The 19,264-nt window shown below is 40.5% G+C and overlaps 1 protein-coding gene across 4 annotated transcripts in view; it reads left to right on the top strand.

Annotated features, from left to right (window-relative positions):
- si:dkey-233k19.3 (dynein axonemal heavy chain 11) overlaps positions 1-19,264 on the top strand; it is a 41,455-nt gene that overhangs the window by 16,817 nt on the left and 5,374 nt on the right. For 3 of the 4 annotated variants that reach the window (XR_009788964.1, XM_061776573.1, XM_061776575.1), the window contains 30 exons: positions 411-584; positions 1,136-1,340; positions 1,491-1,656; positions 1,724-1,826; positions 2,135-2,374; positions 2,454-2,615; positions 2,715-2,908; positions 3,073-3,235; positions 3,658-3,781; positions 3,973-4,115; positions 5,673-5,834; positions 7,031-7,264; positions 7,439-7,585; positions 7,704-7,817; positions 7,894-8,037; positions 8,618-8,800; positions 10,053-10,154; positions 10,268-10,402; positions 11,260-11,433; positions 11,536-11,771; positions 11,924-12,046; positions 15,890-16,094; positions 16,186-16,350; positions 16,527-16,667; positions 16,907-17,077; positions 17,477-17,599; positions 17,719-17,912; positions 18,347-18,495; positions 18,578-18,705; positions 19,010-19,237. Coding sequence is in view for 3 of the 4 variants with exons in the window: in XM_061776573.1 (XP_061632557.1) it covers positions 411-584; positions 1,136-1,340; positions 1,491-1,656; positions 1,724-1,826; positions 2,135-2,374; positions 2,454-2,615; positions 2,715-2,908; positions 3,073-3,235; positions 3,658-3,781; positions 3,973-4,115; positions 5,673-5,834; positions 7,031-7,264; positions 7,439-7,585; positions 7,704-7,817; positions 7,894-8,037; positions 8,618-8,800; positions 10,053-10,154; positions 10,268-10,402; positions 11,260-11,433; positions 11,536-11,771; positions 11,924-12,046; positions 15,890-16,094; positions 16,186-16,350; positions 16,527-16,667; positions 16,907-17,077; positions 17,477-17,599; positions 17,719-17,912; positions 18,347-18,495; positions 18,578-18,705; positions 19,010-19,237 (4,932 nt within the window). In the remaining variant the exon portion in view is untranslated. The remainder of the gene's footprint in view (positions 1-410; positions 585-1,135; positions 1,341-1,490; positions 1,657-1,723; positions 1,827-2,134; positions 2,375-2,453; positions 2,616-2,714; positions 2,909-3,072; positions 3,236-3,657; positions 3,782-3,972; positions 4,116-5,672; positions 5,835-7,030; positions 7,265-7,438; positions 7,586-7,703; positions 7,818-7,893; positions 8,038-8,617; positions 8,801-10,052; positions 10,155-10,267; positions 10,403-11,259; positions 11,434-11,535; positions 11,772-11,923; positions 12,047-15,889; positions 16,095-16,185; positions 16,351-16,526; positions 16,668-16,906; positions 17,078-17,476; positions 17,600-17,718; positions 17,913-18,346; positions 18,496-18,577; positions 18,706-19,009; positions 19,238-19,264) is intronic. The other variant, XM_061776574.1, reaches the window with a different exon arrangement.

The raw sequence follows: 19,264 nt of genomic DNA, 5'->3' as shown, positions 1-19,264 counted from the left end.
TATATACTTAATATACTGATGTATTTGGGTGGAATAAAATCACCCTCCAACATAAATGATGTACGGATTAAAAAAAAAGCATACCTACGTGATACTGGTGATAATATTTTATTCTTACATTTAATACTAGGTTTGCTCATATTTCACTTTTTTGTCTTTCTAATAAAACAAACATACAGTAAGATGGAATACGTCAATATACTTTGTTTATAATGATAATAATAATAATGCATTACACTTATGTAGCACTTTTCTAGGCACTCAAAGACGGTTTACAATTGCACCCACTATTCATTCACACACGTTAACAGTTTAAATTACCAAAAATAAAGCTTGACAGTCTTTAATTTGGAATGGCCCTGTGCCTTGAGAGTTAGCACTAAATTCTGAAATGTTTTTTGATTATCTAGCTCTTTGATTACCGGCTGGAGTTCAGTAAGTGGTGGAGCAAAGAAATGAAGACGGTGAAGCTGCCAGCACAGGGGACAGTGTTTGACTTCTACATCGATGGTCAAACCAAACGCTTTTTTCCTTGGAGTGACATTGTTCCTCCCTTTGAAATGGAAACTGGCACACCATTACAAGTGAGAACACCTCACTCTTTTCCCAAAACACAAAATGTTTTCACAGGTTTGACAAAGTGTGATATACACAATCATAAAAATGAACATTTTTAAGACGAATAACCAACAATGATCAATAAGCACATATTAAAAATCTACATATGCCTCAGTGAGCATAATAAGTAAGGCTAAAGTCACTTTGAGAGGTTATGACAGGGGTCCAGTGGTTGATAGGCTTGCCACTGTGTGTGATTACCCTCTAATACACCCCATACCAGACTGTGTGGGGAGGAAGGCTTGAGCAACAAGGCTTGAGCTATCACCCACGCTCTTTTGTCTTTCTTTATGCTCTTGTATACAGCTGTGAATTCTCCAAACCATAATTAGTGGGGTTTTGTTCCCAGCAAATGATGCTATTATGACAGAATAGTTGTGGTGTACTGGTGAAATACAAGAAATTAGAAATCACATCCAATTCACTGAACACGTCTGTCAATAAATCACTCCAAAGAAAGCCCTAATAACCATGTATGCTTCTGTTCCCTGTCCTCCTGCTGTTTGTATGATTGTAGGCTGTTCTGGTACACACAGCAGAGACCCTACGTCTTCGCTACTTCATGGACTTGTTGCTGGAGCGGAGACAGCCGCTTATGCTTGTGGGGAACGCTGGAGTAGGGAAAACTGCACTTGTCAGGAATAAGTTAAATGATCTGCCAGAGAGTTGCACAACTACAAAAGTACCCTTCAACTACTACACAACATCCCTGGTGCTGCAGGGTGAGTGGGGGGAGGTTTCGGGATGTGAATTGTCCCAGGTTGCAAATGTATGCTGTAGCGCCATCTGCTGGTACTTTCCAATCTCTGAGCAGGTGTGAGGAGTTTAGTTGTTCCCTTAAAATAAAATCATTATTTGTGTTGGTTTTGCAGAGACCCTAGAACGTCAGTTAGAGAAAAGAGCAGGCAGAAGTTACTCACCTGCAGGCAGCAAAAGGCTGGTGTACTTCATCGACGATATGAACATGCCAGCTGTTGACCCCTATGGAACAGTGCAGCCTCACGCACTCATAAGGCAGCATCTGGATTATGGGCACTGGTATGGAGGCACATTTTTACTATTGCATTTGATTCTGCTTTCTAATGCATTTTTCACATAACGGCAGGTACGATCGACAAAAGTTGTCCTTAAAAGAAATACACAACACACAATATGTTGCCTGTATGAATCCAACTGCTGGGAGCTTCAATATCAACCCAAGACTACAGGTATGTTTGAAAGTTAAAATTTCCAAATACAGAGAATCATTTTATTTAATTTTTTAGCAGTAATGTGTTCTGTATAATTATTACATTCTGACAGAAGATAATTAAAACTTGAGCTTAACATGGAACTAAATACTGCAATGGATATTATTTACTTGTAAGATATATTAGTATTTAGTATATTGGTGATCACATTAATTTAAGACTAATAGTCTGAAATTAACTTGACTTATAGTGGATGCTTTTAAACAGGGATACAGGTACAATAAAAGGACTATCAATCAAGATAATGTAATATTTTCTTTTAACAGAGACATTTTTCGGTATTTGCGGTGAACTTTCCTTCAGCCGAGGCTCTGATGTCCATCTTTGGGCAGATCTTGAGCTGTCACCTGACACAGTACCACTTCAGTTTGCCGGTTCAGAAGAGCATTGCAGCAGTAGTGCAGGCTGCAGTAACACTCCATCACAAGATGGAGCTTAGCTTTTTACCAACAGCCATCAAATTTCACTATACATTCAACATGAGAGACATGTCTAACATCTTTCAGGTAATGCTGATTGTACGATTGTAATATTTTGCTATAATGCCTGTGAATAAAGCTAATTATTAGTGTGTTTGTGGTTCAGGGCGTCCTCTTTGCTCAACCTGAGAATGTAGAAAATAGCACTGATCTGGCTCTGCTGTGGCTCCATGAGTCCTGCAGAGTTTACTCCGACAGGCTATTAGATGTCAAAGACTTGCAGCTCTTCCGGAAGCTCCAGATGGAGACTGTGCATGAATGCTTTGAGGTGCAATACAAACTCTGATTCCAAAATAATAATAAATAGTTATTGGTCAACAATACTGACCAGTAGTCCCAAATACATGGATATATTTTGTTTACCCAGGGATTTGAGGATGAAAAGGTCACAAATCAACCCCTTCTCTTTTACCACTTTGCCCAAATGGGCAAGGAATCCTCTTACACGGCTGTCACAGACTGGTCTGTGCTCAGGACCATCCTCACTGATGCGCTGGAGAGCTACAATGAACTCAATGCATCCATGAATCTTGTACTGTTTGAGGACGCAATGCAACATGTGTAAGTACTGTCATGATATATAGCACATGATCGGAGTGAGTGAATATTTAGTGTGTTTGGTAATATGTTTACTTTTTTGAACTTATATATATATATATTTTTTGTTTTCAAAAAAGCAAGTACAGTAATGTGAATTCAAGCGAAAAAGATCTTGTCGTTGCCAGCTGTCGCATCAGTCGCATCCTGGAGTCTCCGGGCAGTCACGGCTTACTGATCGGGGTTGGGGGTAGTGGGAAGCAGAGCCTGACTCGTCTGGCTGCTTACATTTCCTCTGTGGAAGTCTTCCAAATCACATTACACAAAGGTTACAGCATCCAAGACCTCAAGGTAAACCCTGATGCAAGATAAACATGATATACAGTATATTGCCATAAAACATGATTTTCCCTAAATGTTCTATCAATAGTCAAGACCCTTGAATTCCATTGGTTTTATACAAAACATCCATAATTAATAAACCAAACTTGAAAAACCGTGATCAATATTCCCATTGGCTTCCTGCATGATATTGATGCAATTCCATTTTGTTGAGCTTCTCTGTTTATGCAGCAAATAATTGTCAGATATCATTAAAGGTCACTGGAAAATATTTCAATATCTTGTTAATGAAACAAGGTTTGTGGCTGACTGTAATCATTTAAAAACATTAAAAGTTCATATTGTCATCATGTGGGTTATTGTATTGATTCCAGTAAGATGTTTCATCATTTCCATATACATATGTTCATTTCATTTGTGGTTTTGCTCAGATGGATCTAGCGGGTTTATTCCTAAAGACTGGCGTGAAGAATCAGCGTGTTGCTCTTCTTGTGACGGATGCACAAATACCCGATGAGCGCTTTCTGGTCATTGTTAATGACTTACTGTCATCAGGTCTGATTCTCATTTTACATTTATTCTTGTTCAGTGCTTCTGTAGTTTTTTTTTTTTTGGTTTGTTTAGCACAGAATCCATTTTTAACCTATTCACTCTCTTAAATGATTGTGAAATCTACCGCTGCATGAATAATGAATATTGATCCTAGCAGTTCTGATGTTTGTGATAATGACTGCGTCTCCTTGCAGGAGAAATACCTGAAGTCTTCAGTGAGGAGGAAATTGAGGGGATTATGTCCTCTGTGAGAGCTGAGGTCCGAGCTCATGGGTTGCTTGACACTAAGGAGAACTGCTGGAGGTTCTTTACTGACAGAGTCCGACTTCAATTGACGGTCCAGTTTTTCCAAACTTAAGAAGTATTTTTAAACAAGATGTGAATGTAGCCTCACTTCAGTAATGCCTCTCCCCTTGAGTCTCTGACCAAAGCCACGCCCCTCACTAACGGGCACGAGCACTATTCTCCAACATGGTCATTTATAATGGCATGCGATTATGAAAGTGTGTAATCGCGATAAATGCTCAAAGAGAACGCATATCCAGCCTTATCAAAATAGCAAGCAACTGCTAGAAACTAGGGTAGCATTAGCACTGTAAACAAGCCTATGTTAGCCACGGCTGCTACGTTGGGAGCATGACTTATTCGTAATGGAGTATTACTCTAACACTAAACACTTTGAAGTTGTATTTTTTGGAATACACAATCAATTAAAAAAAATAATCCAAAATAAGTGTTAAACGTACCTGCTTCTAACTTTGCGTCGCTTTTGAATCCAGTCAGCTGCATGAGTTCCCTTCACTCTGCTTCATTTTGTTAGTCTTTATGCCCATGGTGCCAAAGTTTCAGCAAAGCTCCTGAAGCCCAAGGTAACCGGTCAGCACAAGCCCGTGAGAGTGTGTCCGCTATGATTGGCTGACGAGTGCACGGCAAATGATTGACACCTCGTCAGTCACGCCTTCTGTCTCTGATTGGTTGTTTTTCCTTAGGTAGGTGGTTTCTTAAAAATCTGATTTGAGGTATAAGGCGGGGCCAGACATGGTTGCTGTTTTTTTCTACAGATAATTTATTTCACTCATGTACCACTATTGCATTATACTGACAGTTGTAACAAATATAATCAACTTTTTTTGCAAACTACTCATGACCACACTTGTGGCATGACATCTTGATTGTGATATGCCTGATGTATTTTCCTAAAATAACATCTTTTTCCTAACCTTTTGAACATTTCAATTTGCAGGTTAGCTTGAAACAATGTATTAGGGAAACATACTGTATCGATGACACAATTGTTTTGCGGAAAATCTATAGCTATTAACGTTTGTTTGCGAAGTGTAGTTTATACACTTATTTATTACTGTACTTAGCATTAGTTTCTGCTAACTCTCAGACTAGACAGAGACTTAATATTTGATTAGTAATTAAACTAATATGTGCCATTAGAGCAGAGAATTTGTTACATACGCATATTCTTGCATTTAAGCTATTCACAGCTGCTGTTTAAAGGCATTACGGCTGACAAGATAAATTAACAAATCGAGTCAAACTGCGAGGTTAAAAGGAAGTAAATTCTTGTCTGGGTCCACACATTTGTGGGCCAGCTAATCCTTGTGCCAGGGTCTCTGGTCGTGGCACCGTCTGCTTCATCCAACTGGTGAAGTGTCTGCCTGACTGCATGCCAAAGTGAGGAAAGCGGGGGAGAAAGAGGAGGTTGCCAGTCATCTGTTTTCCTTTAGGATGTTTTGGTGATATTGCTGCTCTCTTGATACTGTATGTGTTGCTTTTTCTCAGAGAACTGACACTGCCATTGTTAAAGCTAAGTAAGGATGCAAACGTTAATTGCACATTCAGTATTTGGTTTGAATTCGCTTTGTGATTCTTTTTGTTGTAGGTGGTGGTGTGTTTGTCACCAGTTGGAAATGAGCTCCGACTAAGGGCCCGTCGATTCCCCGCCCTCGTCCAGTGCACCACCATTGACTGGTTTCATCCATGGAGCTCAGAAGCTTTGCAGTCGGTCAGCTATAGATTCATCCAGGAGATTGATGACATTGAGGTAACACTTTATAACTCACAGTACATTATCAGTTGAAGACAGCAATATTAGTGGCCAGAATGGTAGTGTTATCAAAGATGCAAAAACATTTTCTCCATGACATAGACATGAGTAGACCATAATAAACCTCTTTTAATTACTACAGTGCAGCTGGATTAACATTTTCACAGATCCCTCATCATTAGTTCTATGTTGAGGTTCTGACAAATTGCCGAACACATGCCCGAAGACGCGCAGTGAGTGCACGCATCACATTGTTTTCCATCATAGCAGTGGAGCGATCACAGTCTGGGATCATTTATGTTAATGAGCAAAGAGTGATTAAGCACATAACGACCCACTAAATAGGCACAGCTGTCACAACCAAGAATTGTCCTCACATGTACGCACATGCCAGATTGCTACTTTCTACTGAAGTGAGTGTGCGCATCTGTCCCTGTGGGGATGTTGATCAGGAACGAATAATAAAAACAGCTGCAAAAAAAAGTCATGATGACTTGTGTGATACATAGTGGTCATCTATTATCATGTATTTCCAGTTGATTTTTAAAAGACGAGAAATTAAATAATTCGTTTTGAGTTTGGTTGTGCACGACCTTTAATTGCAAGGCAATCAATGGCTTTATTTGGGTTCACTTCTCATGGCAACATAGTTTATTTTTCAAAAAGCATTATGTGTGAAATTAATTAATTAAATGAATACCATATTTCCTACTTTCTCCGTAATCATTAAGGATGTTTTTGTGAGTTATGGTTGAGGGTGATCTTTGTATTTTCTGCATTTGCTTTGCTTTAATTGATTGCTAACTGTGTGATTAATGAAGCCCGCGTGTCATTGAGTAGCTTAGATACGATGAATACCTCATCACAATGTAGTGCCGCAGGCATTGTAGGTAGTGTTTAAAAACGTGAAAGGCATTAGATACTGTTAACATGCTCCTTGTTTCACAAACTACTGTCTGTCTCTGATGTCTCTGAAATTATTTTCACAGAGGTTTCAAAGCCTAATCATTTCTGCTAGCTACACCTAAATTTCAGATTGAGTAAGTCAGGGCCACCCTAGTAAGATGGAAAACTTGTAGATGAATTCAAAATTTATGAAGATAATATTTCAGTCCCCATCAGCTTGCGGATGTTAAACTCTACTCAATCCACCTCACCCTCTTTCCCCCCTGCTTGTCTGCTTGTTTTTACAGCCTGCTGTCCAGGAATCCATCAGTCTTTTCATGGCCTACGTTCACACCAGTGTCAACGAAGCAAGTGAAAAATACCACCGCGATGAGAAGAGGCACAATTACACCACCCCCAAGAGCTTTCTCCAGCAAATCACGCTGTACACGAACCTTCTGCAAAAGTCCCGGGCCCAGCTCCAGCACAAGATGAACCGGCTTGACAGCGGCCTTCAAAAGCTCCAAAGCACTGCTGCTCAGGTAAGTGAAACAATTTCCTGTAGACTTGAGGACAATATGATTCAGGTAGAATGCTGTAGTATGGAAATTACGCTAAGCTTTAATTTATGATCCAAGTCATGTTGCTTCTTACCATCCCTGAAGTACAGTGTATCACATTTTAAAGCATGTGTAACAACCTTGTTTCTCTTTTAGGTTGAGGACCTGAAATCCAAACTAGCAGACCAAGAATCAGATTTGACCTTTAAGAATCAGAATATTGAGGCTCTTATTACAAAGATTGGACTTCAGACTGAGAGGGTTAGCAGCAAAAAAGAGGCAGCAGATGTTGAGGCACAAAAGGTGAACTAACACATTGTATTCTTGATTTTTCTGGTCTAGTCACAGCTTTTCTTGTATAATCAACTTCCTCCTTTTAAACATTGAAATGCAATTACAGTAATTTATCCTGTTTGTTTAGGTCTCTCTCATCCAGGCAGAAGTGTCAGTAAAGCAAAGGGATTGTGAGAAAGACCTAGCCAAAGCAGAGCCGTTACTGACAGCTGCCACTGCAGCACTGAACACCCTCAACAAGGTACTTGGTGCTGTTAAAAAGTCAGTCAAATCTGGAGTCCTTCTGCAAGCTGTAAAACATTTACAACTCTTTTTAGGTAAATCTTACTGAACTGAAGGCCTTCCCCAACCCTCCCCCAGCAGTTATCAACGTAGCAGCAGCCGTGATGGTTCTACTGGCTCCACGCGGTCGGGTTCCTAAGGATCGGAGCTGGAAAGCCGCGCGGGCCTTCATGGGCAAGGTTAAGCTGTCACCTCGTCAGTCACATCTGCCTGATGAATGCCAATCTAATTTTTGTGCTCGCCTTGACCCCTGGCCCCGCTCACCATCGCTCCCATACTTAGATTACAGCAGGATGGCTCCATGAATATGCTCACACACTAGGGGAGGCGGCGCACTCTCAACCCCCACTATAGACATATTTTATAGCTCTTAAAATTCAATGGGTCTTTAACCTTTTCAAGATTTGTTGTCACAGCAGGATAACATATTTATTTGAATTAATGAAGAGGGGTCTTACCAAATTTTTCAACTGACTTTTCATTGTGTTTTAGCTAAAAACAAAAATACCAGTGGGTCTAAAAGCACAAAGGGTTAATGAATAGGCCGGCTATTAATGTTTACATTTTCATGCAAATATATTGATGCAGTTGATGCATTTAAAATAACAACTTTGGGCTAGTATATTCAATAGAATTTGATAAAATGAATAACGATATTTTTTTTATGGCCAGCCAGCCCAAGCTACAAACCTAATTTGTGATACTTTTAGTCCTTAATGTGTAAACATTTTAACGTCCCCCTTACGTGTGCTGTATCAGGTGGATGATTTTCTGCAGGCACTGGTGTCATATGACAAGGAGCACATCCATGAGTCCTGTTTAAATGTGGTCAAGCAATATTACCTTAAAAAGCCCGACTTCCACCCTGACCAAGTTAGGACCAAATCTACGGCTGCAGCAGGACTCTGTGCCTGGACAGTTAACATTGTTCGATACTACGAGGTTTGACACACATCTAATGTTCTCTATACAATTTGCTTTTGTTATGGAGAATTACAGAATTATTACATTGCAGAAGTGGCTTATTGTTAGGCTTTACACGATCAGGATTTTTGGGGGCGATCACTGATCAGCGAGTTTCAAAAAACGATAACCGATCCGATCACATGATGGAGGAATGTGTCTATTTAAATGACCTGCTCAAAAAATTATATTTACAATAAATGATGTATCTATGTTCCTCTATTCATGCCAGTGAGGCATAGTGACAGACAAAACAAATGAATGGTCTTCTATTAGATGGCAGGAAGTAAATAGAGTAATTAATGTATCCACTTTTTGTGACATTTTTGTTTGTTGGTGTGCCGTGAGATTTTTCAATTGTAAAATATGTTCCTTGGCTCCATAACGGTTGGAAATCACTGCTCTAGTCAGGTCATGTATTCTAATCAGTCAGGTCAAACCAACATTACAACATGACAGAAATAATGGGTGCTAACTTACTGTCATTAAATTACTTTATTTTTAATTAAATTACTTCAGCCACACCAAAACTTTAGAGCATGATTCGACAAAACGGCGGCATGTTTACGTACAACCGTTCGTGCTTGCACTAGCTTGCTAGGCTACATAACGTTTTTGTTGCCTGCTTGCGAGCCGTGTCATATTAAAAAGTACGTGAACATACCTGAAGCAAGCCTTAAACGAACGTCCTCTCCTGAGCACCGGTGACCACCAACACACTTTTTTCCCCCATTTTGTTCTTACCAACACACTGCGCGATCCATTTTTGTTGTGTATCCGGTCGCGTTTGTGTTGACACGATGAAGCCCAGTGATCGGAAAAAACGGGATGCGGTGGTATCGGAAAACAAGATTTTATCGCAGTAGTCTGACATAGTGCAATCGTGAAAGAGCAAATTTGTCTTGTAGTCTGATCCGCGCGGTCGTTACGTGTTGTCTGTTCCACACCGCCGACATGTTTTTTTTTTTAAATAACTTGATTGGCCATCAGATATTTACAGGACTACGCCAAAAGACACGCGACAAGGCTAAAAATAAACTAGCTTTTGGATTCAAATATACTGTGCACGATGGCGACACGGAGTCAATGTCTTTTGCGGTGCCGATCAATGACATCATTGATCGGATCGGCGAATTATGACATTAAAGCCGATCAGCATAAAATGCTAATTATCATCCTATACCGATAAGGCCGATAAAATCGGTGTAAAGTCTACTTATTGTTATTCCAGATTTATTGTGAGGTCATTCCAAAGAGGCATGCTTTATCCCATGCTAATGCAGAACTAGAAACTGCAACAACTAAACTGCTGGCCATCCAAAAGAAGTTGGTAGTGAGTACAAATATGTTTTATATTCTTTGTTAACTTAGCCGTGTGGTTTGCTGGTCATATTTTACTGTAACAATGACATATTCTCGCTCTTTGCCCTTGTTGTTGCTCTCTAGGAATTGGATGCTAACCTCCAGAATCTTACAGCTCAGTTTGAGAGAGCTACAGCTGAGAAAATCAGCTGTCAACAGGATGTAACCTGCACCAACCAGACCATAGAGCTGGCCAACCGACTAGTCAGGGGCTTAGAGGTAATCAGTGAAAGAATTTGAGAGCCAGAGGTTGTGGTTGCTATCATTGCTACTGAATTTGCTTGCATAGAATAATATATGAATTTCAACATGTTCCATTGCTGTATAATTTCTCCAATATTATATTTAACTCGTGTAAACCACCACCAGTGCCTTTTGCTGTCTTCAGTGTATATTACAGTTATAAATGCTAATATCACATAAAAGATGACCATTCAAGTGGTCATTTTGTAAGTTTGACTTTCTTATTCCATAAAATAAATGTGGTTTGCATGGAACAGCTTGGCTTTTAAGCATATCAAGATAAATGTTTTGTCTTTATGGCATTGACCTGGAAGCAATATTGTTCCGACTAATAAATCAGGCCATCTATATTTAATCATTGACTTACCTCAAAGCCTCAACAGCTGTTGGAAATTAACTATGTCTCACACCAGACTGAGTGATATTACAGGCAATCCATAATACATTAGAGTAAAATTATAGTGATTTTTAACTGTCTGAGAATTTATTATGTGACATATTCCAGATCTACGTCCCCTTGTAAGAAAATGTCAGGCGTGATTTATCGCTGTAGAGCTGTCACAGTCGTTTGAATGTTGTATTGAATGTTTAGATAAATGCTGAAATGATGCAGAGTGAATTCTGAGACCAAACTTTAAGCTCTTTTTTATGGGATGTACATTGATGTTTTTACAACCACGTCTTTGCTTTAGGCTCTCCATGTAGTAAAATAAATATTGAACTTTGTAATTATGGGTGCATTCTAATTGTCAAGTTCTTATCTTTCCGTGCCTAATCCATTGGTATTTTATATGTAATCACAGTCCTTTTTTTGTCTGTTTCTTGTCTTTCAGTCAGAGAAGGAACGTTGGTCACAGACGCTTGTTCAGTATGAGAAGCAACAGAACACCCTGTGTGGGGATGTTGCCCTCACGTCAGCATTTGTCTCCTACATGGGTTACTTTACCAGGCAGTATCGTGCTGAACTCTTCATTGAAAAATGGATCCCCTTCCTCCGATCTCAGAAGGTTAAATGTCATCTGTGTCACGCTGTAGCGGTGAAACCTCTTTTACAAGCATCATCGCTGCTTCCAGTGCTCAGCGATATCCATACCTGGCTTCCGTTCCAGGTCTCTGTACCCCTGACAGACGGCCTGGATCCCATCCTCATGCTTACAGATGATGCCGCTGTGGCTGCTTGGCATAACCAGGGTCTGCCAAATGATAGGATGTCAACTGAGAACGCTGCCATCCTGACCACCAGTGAGCGTTGGCCACTCATGGTTGACCCACAGCAGCAGGGCATCAAGTGGATACGAAGCCACCAAGGCTCCAAGTTGAGAGTGGTGCAACAGGGACAGAAAGGGTGAGAAAGAGTTGTGATGCGTATGAAGGAAATTTGAATATGGTTTTTTTCTTGCTTTTGTTTATTAGACTCAAACCTTTCTCTTTACAGCTAAGATTATCATACAGTAGGGTACTAATCTGCAATCCTAATTTTGTTTTGTTATTCCACAGTTACCTCAATGTAATTGAAGAGGCATTAGCCTGTGGTGAAACAGTTCTCATTGAGAATGTGCTGGAAAAATTCGACCCAGTCTTGCAACCTCTCCTGGGTAAAAACACCATCAAAAGGGGAAGGTTAGTTTTTCTTTAACTGCAATATTACAGCACAGCCAAAAGTGATTTAATTTAACGCCAAACTGTTTTTGTTTGTTGCCTATTGAAACACAAATGAATGCATCAGCAATGTGCTTGTGGTTCAAGACACTGGGATCAGATTACCAGGTTGAATCTCACTGAGCGCTGGAACATCAGCAAGACATGATTGAACACATTATCATTGGCTGTTCTTCAGATTATTAATGGATGTGCTGAACATATTCTGAATCCATGAATACAACATATTGATCCACCCCTCAAGACAGGTGATAGATGTATATTTGTGTGTTCATATTCTTTAGGCCTGATGAATATTGAACAGTTGAGCCTCAGTGTAAAAGCAGAATGGAGAGCATTCATGGTTTATGTATTAGGTCTCACAAGAAAGGTAGCAGGAAGCTCCCAATGCAGTGGCCCTCCATCATGATTGCAAACTTAATGTGGCTTCAAAAATCTCATAAGGATTTGCTGCATGTTAAACCTTTGCCCATATGTAATCAGGGAGTGCCTTTAAAGAGCTTTGCAATTTATTTTTGCTATATCCTTTTCTTGATATTATCCCATTGAGTTCTAATAAGTCTGGGAGTCTTTCCTTGATGGTTGTACTGTAAGTGGCATTTGTTCTGGAAACCAAAACCGCATTTGATTTGAGCCCTCCACGGGTGTTGGTACTGCTCAATGTTTTCCGCCTAATCCAAGTGTGTTAACATATGTACCGTTAACCAAATTAGTTTTAGTATTCACAAAATCCGTCCTAAAGTCTATTGACATCTTCACGCTGACTCCCGCCAAACATATGTATGTACTGTACATATGGATTTTGCTCTGATTTGTGTATGACTGTTAGTATGAAACTTCTTTTTGCACATCTGTCACGCTTCCTCTGACATCCTGTCTTTTCCGAGAACACAATTTATCACATTAGATCTGATTATCAGTTTATCCCTTGTAGATGACCCGCACACTTGTTTCTATCGATGATTAATACAACCAGCAGAGCCAGCCATGATGGATCTGGTGGGGCTTCACAGCTGAAGTTCATTAATAATTGGAATGTTGTAGAGTGTGAAGTAATGAATACTAATTATTCCTTTCATGGCTGACGGAAGACTACAAGACAATCCATCAGCAAACTTTAATTTGGTGGAGTAATGGTTCTATCAATAGTACATTAATTCTGGCTTGTGAAGATAGAGAGTTGAGCCCGATTAGGACGCGAGGAACCTGCGCTGTAGAACCATGGCCTTGCCTGCCATCCAAGTGGTAATTAGAGAAAAATGAAAAGCCACTAGGTTCGTCAAGCCTGTGCTAATTTAATTGAAATGCAGGGACAGATACATATTGGCTATGGAGCAAACAATCTTTTATATTCATTCAGAATTATTTCTCTGACTTAAGTTGGTGTTAAGTTTGTTGTGTTAAAAAATAGGTTTTACACGATCAGGATTTTTGGGGCCGATCACCGATCAGAGAGTTTAGAAAACCGATAACCTATCACAAGATGGAGCCATGTGTCTATTTAAATGACCTGTTCATTTACTGTATATACTTGTGTACTTAATTGCTCCAAAAATTATATTTACAATAAATAATGTATCTATGCTCATCTATTTATGCCAGTGAGGCATAGTGACAGACAGAACAAATGAATGGTCTTCTATAGGATTGCAGGAAGTACATAAAATAATTAATGTATTCACTTTTTGTGATATTTTTTATTTTTCAATTGTAAAATATGTTCCTTGGCTCCATAAAGGTTGGAAATCACTCCTCTAGTCAGTTCATGTGTTCTAATCTGTCAGGTCAAACCAACATTACAACATGACCGAACTAATGGGTGCTGATTTACTATAATTAAATTACTTTATTGTAATTCAATTACGCATTTGAGTTGACAAGATAAAGCCCAAGGATCTTAAAAAACGGGATGTATCAATCTTGTATCAGAATACAAGATTTTATTGCAGTAGTGCAATCGTGAAAGACCAAATTTCTCTTGTAGTCTGATCCAGGCAATCGTCACAACCATTTATAAAAACAACTAAAAATAAGCTTTAGTAATAGAACTATGGATAAAATGTTGACAAATAGCTAAAATAAGCTAATAATTAAAAAAATGTTGTTGCCTCCAAGGCGGGTTAACCTCCAAACCCACTCACCATAAATGACAGCTCGCATGTAAACTTTAAAAAAAGGCATAGAAAATTAGTTTGAGGGCCGTCAATATTCAAATCTGAAACATTTAAACAATATGCAAATTAGAGTATGTGAAAATAAATTTGGACTGTCGATACGAATAGAATACAATATCAAATTAGGCCCTGTTCAGGCAAGAATTTGCGCTTGTCGACTTCCTCAGGGCAGTCTCGCTCGATGCTCCAGCAGTAATCTGCCATCATGTTTTTGTCCCATCTGCTTTGGTGGTGATGTTCCAAGGTCATGAGGTCTTGATGGAATCGCTCACCTTGTTCATCACTAACAGCCCCGAGGTTATCGGGGAATTCATCAAGGTGACTATTGAGCTTGATACTCATGTTGCACCCAAGTTTGTGAAAAGCTAACAGCATTGTAATAACCACAACTTGGTAGTTATCTGCCCATTTGTTCCCAAGAAGGTTTCATGTAACTGCCACAAAAGATAGCCATGCCGCTTTCTCCTTGTCATTCATCTTTTTGACTATTTCCTTATCACGTACAAGGGTACGAATCTGAGGTCCATCGAACACACCTGCCTTGATTTTGTCAAACGACAATTTAGGAAAAGCAGTGAGTATATGCTGAAAACATTCACGACCATTATCCAGTGCCTTCACAAACTGTTTCCTCAAGCCAAATTTTATGTGGAGTGGGGTGGGGGGTAGGGGGGGAGAAACTAGGAATATAGACTAAAATTGGAATGTCCCATCACTGGTGAGCTATTTTTTAGGACAGGCTTGTGGGCTGCTCGTGGTCCTCAGGGGCAACCTGAGTAGCACGAATACACACGCACGCACACACAAACACATGTGCATTGTAATCCCCAAATGAATTATTGTGAGGTGTTCCTGGTCCCTTGAAAAGTGCTACATAAATATTTATTACTGTAAAAAATTATTGTAAAGGGTTCAAGTTACACTGGCTATATGATACAGCTGTTGATGCTGATACATAATTAGCTGATTGATTGTTAAGAAATCGGTTGCTTTTGAAGAATAGACCGTTGATTCATCCACTATTTAAACAATCAATAAAAAATGGAGTTCACTACATGGCTTCAACTAGTTGAGACACTATTGATTCAGTCTGAACTGGTTTGTGACCGAAAGGTGAGCATCCAGATGGGAAGTTGAGCCACATTCACAAATACTGTATGTATGTCTGCGAATATATATATTACTGTAGCGTATATGAGTCAAATAACAATGTTGGATACGCTCATCGTTTTGGTTCGGGAAGGAGTCTTTTGAAGCCAGGAATCGAGATTTGACGGGAAGCTGCTAATTAGGTTAAGGTCCACTTGACGTACGCCAGGGCATTCTCCTAGTGGCCGTCTCACAGCAGGGCAGCGTGGAGGAATTGGGTTATCAAGTGGTTGGGAGTCCCTGTAGCACCTCCAATTGCGGGAGCATATCCGCTACATTACTATACTACTATATTTTTCAGACAATAATTTAGTGTCTCCTTTCTTAATGAGTGTTGCCGATTGATCTTGGAAATCCCAACTCAAGTCTTATTTTTGGTGGAACTTTTATTTAAATCCTTAACACAATCTGTACAGTGTTGCTGTGTATGATATTAGCTATCCAAGTTGGACTTCTGGCTAACTGTTTTTTTGTCATCCAGGTACATTCAGATTGGTGGGAAGGAGTGTGAATACAACAGCGACTTCCGTCTTATTCTGCACACCAAACTGGCCAATCCCCATTTCCCTCCTGAACTCCAGGCTCAAACAACCCTCATCAACTTCACGGTGACCCCGGCTGGTCTGGAGGAGCAGCTGCTGGGACAAGTAGTATCCCGGGAAAGGCCTGACCTTGAAGACCTGAAGGTAAAACCTCATAGTCCTTTAGTTAATTTACGTACGAGGCTTCAGGCCATGATGATAGAGAGGAATGATTGTTTTGTGCACTCCGTCAAAGATGGAGCTGACCAGGCAGCAGAACCACTTTAAGATTGAGCTTAAAAGGTTGGAGGATGACCTGCTGAGTCGCCTCTCTACAGCCTATGGTAATTTCTTGGGTGATATTTCTCTGGTGGAGCAACTTGAGATCACCAAGACCACAGCTGCCCACATTCAAGACAAAGTACGACACTTAACACATTGCAGTGTTGCATTTCTCTTGTCACTCAAGTTTTTTGAATGTCTCATCTTTTATTGTACTAGCAGTAAACGGTATGCAGTTTGGAATATGTGTAATGAGCAGCTTTTGGAGCATGACTGAGAGCCTCATAGCTCATTCTGTGCATTTGGAACACACAGGTGTTGGAGGCCCGAGAGAATGAGACAAAGATCAACGAGGCTCGGGAAATATACCGCCCTGCTGCTGAGAGAGCGTCACTCCTCTTCTTCATCATCAATGACCTCAGCAAGATTAACCCCATTTACCAGTTTTCCCTCAAGGTATTGTAGCTTTTTACCCCTGAAATCCTCTCGGTGCTTACTCCATTTTGTTTAACTCATTTTTCAATTAAGAGTTAGATTTTTAATTAGGAGGTTTAAGGTATTAGTTGTTTTGTACATTTTACCCCAACTGTGTAGTTCAGTTTAAATGTGTACATTTTGTGTCTCACTGTCCAGCCATTGCTTAACCTTCAATTAAAAGTCTTTTCACATACACTGTCTTTTGTGTTGTTTTGCAGAGTTTTATCTCAGTATTTAGCAAAGCGATGGAGCATGCGGAATGTGAGGAGGATGTGAGCGGCAGAGTGGCCGCTCTCACCGAGGCCATCACCTATTCTGTATTCCTGTACACTAGCCAGGGCCTGTTTGAGAGAGACAAGTTAACCTTCTTGTCACACACTGCCTTCCAGGTGAGGGACTTTGGACCGCCTTGAAGGTGGAGCGTCCTGTCATCATGATCAATCAAAATGTATTTCTGCCCTCACATTAACTTCAATTAAAAGCAGTCAGCAGGACTATACGCTGCTATTGATTACCTCTCACCCTTCGCTCACCAGCTGCTGTTCAAACAGTAGGTTCTGACAAGGGGGTTGGTTCTGGTGGCATACTGGAATTATCAGTCATTGTGACTACTTTTTTCCATCGAAGACATTGTGTAGTACTGAAGACTGTCCTATTTTACAATCTAAAGTACTCAGCCGGATGTAGTAATGGTGTCCCTTTGCCAAGGAGTTGTTTTGAAACTTTGAGTTGCTTTGAAATTGACTGATAAGAAATCAATAAAATCAATAAAATACTCATCCCTCCAGATTCAGCTCAAGCAGAACCTGATCGATGCCAAGGAGTTTGACTTTCTTCTTCGTTTCCCGGTGGAAGCTAGCAAAATTAGCCCCGTGGCCTTCCTTTCACCACATGGCTGGGGAGCCATTAAGGTACCTTAATGTGGAGGATGAAATCATACACGATGTGAAGTTGATGTCAGCCATCAGTGTTCCATATGTATCCGACTTGTTTGTGTCAAGAGAGTTGACAATGTATCATATGTCTGTAGACCATTTCTTCAATGGAGGCGTTTAATGGACTGGACCGAGACATAGAAAGTTCACCCAAGCGCTGGAGGAAGATTGTTGAATCCAGTTGTCCTGAAAAGGAAAGACTTCCACAGGACTGGAAATATAAGAGTTGCATTCAGAAGCTTATTATCCTGAGAGCTCTGCGCCCTGATAGAGTGATGTACACATTAAGGTAACTACAATACCAAGCGGCGGCACGGTGGATGACTGGTTAGCACAGCTTCCTCACAGTTCTGAGGACTGGGGTTCAAATCCCGGACTCGCCTGTGTGGAGTTCTCCCCATGCCTGTGTGTGTTTCCCCGTGTACTCCGGTTTCCTCCCACATCCCAAAAACAGTAGTGGTAGGATGATTGAAGACTCTAAATTTCCCGTAGGTGTGAATGTGAGTGCGAATGGTTGTTTGTTTCTATGTGCCCTGCGATTGGCTGGCGGCCAGTTCAGGGTGTACCCCGCCTCTCGCCTGAAGATAGCTGGGATCGGCTCCACCACGCCCACGACCCTCGTGAGCATAAGCGGTAGAGAAAATGGATGGATGGACAATACCAAGCATATTCATGGTTGTGACCAGTGTACAGAATGTTCAATAATCTTTAGTTTCCTGGCAGGAATTTTGTGGAAGACTTCATGGGAGCAAAATATGTTGAGACTGCAAGGTTGGAATTTGACAAGTTGTACGAAAGTACCAGCCCATCAACACCTGTCTTTTTTATCCTCTCACCTGGTGTCAATCCACTCAAAGATGTAGAGAAACTCGGTACAACACTTACACCAGGTCCAATATCTGCAATTTCTTGCTGCTCTGGGGGAAAAAAATGTCATTAATTTTGTTTATATAGGGTTAATGCTGGGATTGTCAATCGAACTGGGCAGTTTGCACAATGTTTCACTGGGACAGGGACAGGAAGATGTAGCTGAAAGGGTGCTCAGGAATGCTTCTAAACTTGGACACTGGGTCATTCTGCAGGTAAGAAGATTTCCTATTCGCAGGCTATTGTAGTTGCACCAGGCTGTGCTTTTAGCCAATGCCACTAATGATACTATCGCCCCCAGAATGGGAAATTTGGTTCAATAAAAAACATAATTGGCTAGATCAGCCCCATAAATGCCTCCTTTGATAGTAGAAATTGGCAGCCAAGCGAATCCCACAGGGTTGTCGTCATAATTACCAGCAAAATAAGACATTTCTAGAAGGATCTCTTAAGAAATTAACTATTTTGCCTAAAAACAATGTAATGCTTTATTCTTTACTGTATATTTTGGCTCCTTAGAATGTTCACCTGGTAGCACGCTGGCTCCCTGCTCTTGAAGCTCTACTGGAGAGCGAGGCAGTGGATTGTCACCCCAGCTACAGAGTGTTCATCACTGGGGAACCAGCACCTAGCCCCGAGCAGCACGTAATCCCCAGAGGCATTCTCGAGAATGCCATCAAAATAACCAACGAGCCGCCCACTGGCATGAATCCCAGTCTGCATGCAGCCCTTAACAACTTTAGTCAAGTACGTTTATATTGAAGAAATTATATT

The sequence above is a fragment of the Phyllopteryx taeniolatus genome, chromosome 6 (assembly GCF_024500385.1).
Source record: "Phyllopteryx taeniolatus isolate TA_2022b chromosome 6, UOR_Ptae_1.2, whole genome shotgun sequence".
Lineage (NCBI taxonomy): Eukaryota > Metazoa > Chordata > Actinopteri > Syngnathiformes > Syngnathidae > Phyllopteryx > Phyllopteryx taeniolatus.
This window is presented reverse-complemented; position numbering and strand designations above follow the sequence as displayed.